The following is a 6,000-nucleotide window of genomic DNA, read 5'->3' on the forward strand; positions in this document are numbered from 1 at the left end:
AAACTGGCCTTCTTTAGACTAGTTGAGTATCTGGAGCATCAGCATTTGTGGGTTCGATTACAGGCTCAAAATGGCCAGAAACAAATAACTTTCTACTGAAACTCGTCAGTCTATTCTTGTTCTGAGAAATGAAGGCTATTCCATGCGGGAAATTGCCAAGAAACTGAAGATCTCGTACAACGCTGTGTACTACCCCTTCACAGAACAGCGCAAACTGGCTCTAATCAGAATAGAAAGAGGAGTGGGAGGCCCCGGTGCACAACTGAGCAAGAGGACAAAGTACATTAGAGCGTCTAGCTTGAGAAACAGACGCCTCACAATTCCTCAACTGGCAGCTTCATTAAATAGTACCCGCAAAACACCAGTCTCAACGTCAACAGTGAAGAGGCGACTCCGGGATGCTGGCCTTCTAAGCAGAGTTCCTCTGTCCAGTGTCTGTGTTCTTTGGCCCATCTTAATATTTTATTTTTATTGGCCAGTCTGAGATATGGCTTTTTCTTTGCAAATCTGCCTAGAAGGTCAGCATCCCGGAGTCGCCTCTTCACTGTTGACGTTGAGACTGGACAGAGGAACTCTGCCTAGAAGGCCAGCATCCCGGAGTCGTCTCTCACTGTTGACGTTGAGACTGGACAGAGGAACTCTGCCTAGAAGGCGTAGCATCCCGGAGTCGCCTCTTCACTGTTGACGTTGAGACTGTTGTTTTGATGGATTTGTTTTTCTCCTCCAAAAACAACGACATTTCTAAGTGACCCCGAACTTTTGAACCGTAGTGTATATATATATTTTTGTTTGGGTGTGAGTACTACTTCACTGTATTTGTCCTTGGGATATCGCCTTTCAACAGTAAAAGTAAAAAAAAATAAATTTTAAAAAAAAAATCACTGGAGAACGTTTAAGTTTGGTTTAGTAGTGTGTTCTCTCATTATTTGCCCCATACCACTTTCTTTCTGGACATCTCAAAGCCATTTCCCAGGAGATGTTGGTAGCCAGCTGTACAGTTATTTTGTCAAGAGTAACATATGTTTTTTTCCTATTAGACTTTAATTATGAGTTGTACATACCACAGGACCCAGTGCGTCCCAAATCGCACCCTATTCCTTATATAGCGCACTACTTTTAGGGACTAGAGTGCCATTTGGGACGTAGCCTAGTCCACCTCACCCAAATAATACCACCAGCCACCGTGTCTGTCCCCACCAAACCCCAATACCACCGTGTCTGTCTCCACCAAACCCCAATACCACCAGCCACTGTGTCTGTCTCCACCAAACCCCAATACCACCGTATCTGTCCCCACCAAACCCCAATACCACCAGCCACTGTGTCTGTCCCCACCAAACCCCAATACCACCGTGTCTGTCCCCACCAAACCCCAATACCACCAGCCACCGTATCTGTCTCCACCAAACCCCAATACCACCGTGTCTGTCTCCACCAAACCCCAATACCACCAGCCACCGTGTCTGTCTCCACCAAACCCCAATACCACCAGCCACCGTGTCTGTCTCCACCAAACCCCAATACCACCGTGTCTGTCTCCACCAAACCCCAATACCACCAGCCACCGTGTCTGTCTCCACCAAACCCCAATACCACCGTGTCTGTCCCCACCAAACCCCAATACCACCAGCCACCGTATCTGTCTCCACCAAACCCCAATACCACCGTGTCTGTCTCCACCAAACCCCAATACCACCAGCCACCGTGTCTGTCCCCACCAAACCCCAATACCACCAGACCCGTGTCTGTCTCCACCAAACCCCAATACCACCGTGTCTGTCCCCACCAAACCCCAATACCACCGTGTCTGTCCCCACCAAACCCCAATACCACCGTGTCTGTCCCCACCAAACCCCAATACCACCAGCCACTGTGTCTGTCCCCACCAAACCCCAATACCACCAGCCACCGTATCTGTCTCCACCAAACCCCAATACCACCGTGTCTGTCTCCACCAAACCCCAATACCACCAGCCACCGTGTCTGTCTCCACCAAACCCCAATACCACCAGCCACCGTGTCTGTCCCCACCAAACCCCAATACCACCGTGTCTGTCCCCACCAAACCCCAATACCACCAGCCACTGTGTCTGTCTCCACCAAACCCCAATACCACCGTGTCTGTCGTCATGTCGGCTTATGAAGTCAGCCAAAGCGTTTTCACAGCACACTACAACTGCAGGGCAGATGAGCTAGTTAGCTGACTACAGCTGTTCAGTTCTAATGGTCTGTTACAGGTTTCGGTTTTTCCATTTATGTTTTGAGGTTGGACTTTAGCGCGCATGGCTCGTTAGCATGTAGAGCGCTCCGATTGGCATCACCTCGTTAGTCAGTATGTATTATAGCTGTATTGGTTGCCATCTCGTTAGTGGGAAGGTGTTTCACCTGTGCTGGTCCAGGTGCTATTTAAGAGCAGCTGGCCCAGTGCTCCAGGGGTCTTGATATCTGTGGAGGGTCAACACCATTAGTTGACTCTCCCTATTTTGATTTCTAGACAAACAATCCTTTATCTGATCTTCCCCGTTTCTGTTTTGCTCCACCTTTTTGGTTTGCTTCGCTTCCTGTCTTTAAGTTTGGTGTTTCTTTTGTTTACTTCTTCTTGGGCAGATTTAGTGGGCGCTCACGGGGGGGTGTCTTGGACAGCCCCCCCCCCCCATGAGTGTCTTTCAGAACCCCTCTTAAAAAATAAAAACACCGGTTTCGTTTTGGTTGTTGGTCAGTTGGTCCAACAAACAGTCCCTTCTGTTTGAGTCACATGGGGGAACGTAACATGATCTTACACTGCAAATGGCTGCTTTGCTATGTGGTCAAACAAACTGTTTGGTAAGCTGTTGGGGAAGCTGTTGGGGAAGCTGTTGGGGAAGCTGTGTTATATTGGCTACTGTGTAAGATGACTGCCGTTTTATAAACTGTTCATAAAAGGTGTTCATAACCTGTTTTACTGTCCTCACCTGAGGCGTAAAGATCTTGTTGTTGAACAGGAAGTGATGTCGGAACACCTTGATGATGAGGTCGAGCTCCCGCAGGTACTGGCGCTCCTCTGCGATCTCCAAGCGCACCAGGTCGTCGTAGGTCAGCTCCCCCGACGACGACGGCTCCTCCGTACACTGAGAAACCAGACCGATGTCCTCGTCCTGGTCAAACATGTCCATTAGGACCTGAGATAGAGACATCATTGGTCAAACACGTCCATAAAGATCTGGTACGGACACACAGAGACAGGTTACCAAGTCAACCAGCTTACAGTGCCTTCAGAAAGTATTCACACCCCTTGGCTTCATCCACATTTTGTTGTGTTACAGGCAGAATTCAAAAATAGATTAAATAAAAATCACCCATCACACAATACCCCATAATGACAAAGCGAATACACGTTTTAGAAGATTTATTGAATATGAAATACAGAAATATCTAATTACCATAAGAATTCACACCCAAGTCAATACATGTTAGAGTCCCCTTTAACAGTGATTACAGCTGTGACTCTTTCTGAGTAAAGGTCTGAGTAAGGTCTGAGTAAAGGTCTGAGTAAAGGTCTGAGTGAGGTCTGAGTGAGGTCTGAGTAAAGGTCTGAGTAAGGTCTGAGTAAAGGTCTGAGTAAGGTTTGAGTAAGGTCTGAGTAAAGGTCTGAGTAAAGGTCTGAGTAAAGGTCTGAGTAAAGGTCTGAGTGAGGTCTGAGTGAGGTCTGAGTAAGGTCTGAGTAAGGTCTGAGTAAAGGTCTGAGTAAAGGTCTGAGTAAGGTCTGAGTAAGGTCTGAGTAAAGGTTTGAGTAAAGGTCTGAGTAAGTTCTGAGTAAGGTCTGAGTAAAGGTCTGAGTAAAGGTCTGAGTAAGTTCTGAGTAAGGTCTGAGTGAGGTCTGAGTGAGGTCTGAGGTCTGAGTAAAGGTCTGAGTAAGGTTTGAGTAAAGGTTTGAGTAAAGGTCTCCAAGAGACTCGCACACCTGGATTGTGTACAACATTTCAAGCTCAAGTTGGTTGTTGATCATTGCTAGACAGCCATTTTCAAGGTTTTGCCGTAGATGTTCAAGCAGATTTAAGTCAAAACTGTAACTAGACCACTCAGGAACATTCACTGTCTTCTTGGTAAGCAACTCCAGTGTATATTTGGCCTTGTGTTTTAGGTTATTATCCTGCTGAAAGGTGAATTCATCTCCCAGTGACCGGTAGAAAGCAGACTGAACCAGGTTTTCCTCTGGGACTTTGCCCGTGCTTAGCTCTATTCCTTTTATCCTAAAAAACTCCCTATTCCTTGCCGATGTCAAGCATACCCATAACATGATGCAGCCACCACTATGCTTGAAAATATAACGAGTGGTACACAGTGATGAGCTGTGTTGAAGTTGCGTAACGCTTTGTATTCAGGACAAAGATAATTTCTTTACCACATTTCTTTTTTTTTTGCAGTTTTACTTTGTTGCAAACAGGATGCATGTTTTAGAAGATTTGTATTCTGTACAGGCTTCCTTCTTTTCACTCAGTCATTTGGGTTAGTATTGTGGAGTAACTTCTACGTTGTTGAGACATCACCAGTTATCTCCTATCGCAGCCATTAAACTCTGTTTATGCTGTTTTAAAATGTCCACCATTGGTCTCATGGTGAAATCACTGAGCGGTTTCCTTCCTCTCCGGCAACGGGGTTAGAACGGACGCCTGTATCTTTGTAGAGACTGGGTGTAATCAATAACTTCACCAGGCTCAAAGGGATATTCAATGTTAGCTTCTTTTATTTTTTTTTACCCATCTACCAATAGATGCCCTTCTTTGCGAGGCATTGGAAAACCTCCCTGGTCTTTGTGGTTGAATCTGTGTTTGAAATTCACTGCTCGACTGAGGGACCTTACAGATAATTGTATGTGTGGGGTACAGAAATGAGGTAGTCATTCATAAATCATGTTAAACACTATGATTGCACACAGAGTCCATGTAACTTATTATGTGACTTGTTAAGCATATTGTCACTCCTGAACTTATTTAGGCTCGCCATAACAAAAGGGGTTAAATTCTTATTGACTCAAGACATTTCAGCTTTTCATTTTGAATTAATTTGTAAACATTTCTAAAAACATAATTCCACTTTTACATTATTGGGGTATTATTGTGTGTAGACCAGTGAAACAAAATCTCAATGTAATCCATTTTAAATTCAGGCTGTAACACAACAACATTTGGAAAAAGTCAAGGGGTGTGAATACCTTCGAAATATACTGCTCAAAAAAATAAAGGCAACACTTAAACAACACATCCTAGATCTGAATGAAAGAAATAATCTTATTAAATACTTTTTTCTTTACATACTTGAATGTGCTGACAACAAAATCACACAAAAATAATCAATGGAAATCCAATTTATCAACCCATGGAGGTCTGGATTTGGAGTCACACTCAAAATGAAAGTGGAAAAACACACTACAGGCTGATCCAACTTTGATGTAATGTCCTTAAAACAAGTCAAAATGAGGCTCAGTAGTGTGTGTGGCCTCCACGTGCCTGTATGACCTCCCTACAATGCCTGGGCATGCTCCTGATGAGGTGGCGGATGGTCTCCTGAGGGATCTCCTCCCAGACCTGGACTAAAGCATCCGCCAACTCCTGGACAGTCTGTGGTGCAACGTGGCGTTGGTGGATGGAGCGAGACATGATGTCCCAGATGTGCTCAATTGGATTCAGGTCTGGGGAACGGGCGGGCCAGTCCATAGCATCAATGCCTTCCTCTTGCAGGAACTGCTGACACACTCCAGCCACATGAGGTCAAGCATTGTCTTGCATTAGGAGGAACCCAGGGCCAACCGCACCAGCATATGGTCTCACAAGGGGTCTGAGGATCTCATCTTGGTACCTAATGGCAGTCAGGCTACCTCTGGCGAGCACATGGAGGGCTGTGCGGCCCCCCAAAGAAATGCCACCCCACACCATGACTGACCCACCGCCAAACCGGTCATGCTGGAGGATGTTGCAGGCAGCAGAACGTTCTCCACGGCGTCTCCAGACTCTGTCACGTCTG

The 6,000-nt window shown here is 45.9% G+C and overlaps 1 protein-coding gene across 5 annotated transcripts in view; it reads right to left on the minus strand.

Moving 5' to 3' along the window:
* Nucleotides 1-6,000, minus strand: part of sos2 (son of sevenless homolog 2 (Drosophila)) — a 97,709-nt gene that overhangs the window by 40,412 nt on the left and 51,297 nt on the right. For all 5 annotated transcript variants that reach the window (XM_045708881.1, XM_045708836.1, XM_045708977.1 and 2 more), the window contains one exon: nt 2,952-3,158. In XM_045708881.1, the coding sequence (XP_045564837.1) occupies nt 2,952-3,158 (207 nt within the window). The remainder of the gene's footprint in view (nt 1-2,951; nt 3,159-6,000) is intronic.

The sequence above is a fragment of the Salmo salar genome, chromosome ssa01, assembly GCF_905237065.1.
Source record: "Salmo salar chromosome ssa01, Ssal_v3.1, whole genome shotgun sequence".
Lineage (NCBI taxonomy): Eukaryota > Metazoa > Chordata > Actinopteri > Salmoniformes > Salmonidae > Salmo > Salmo salar.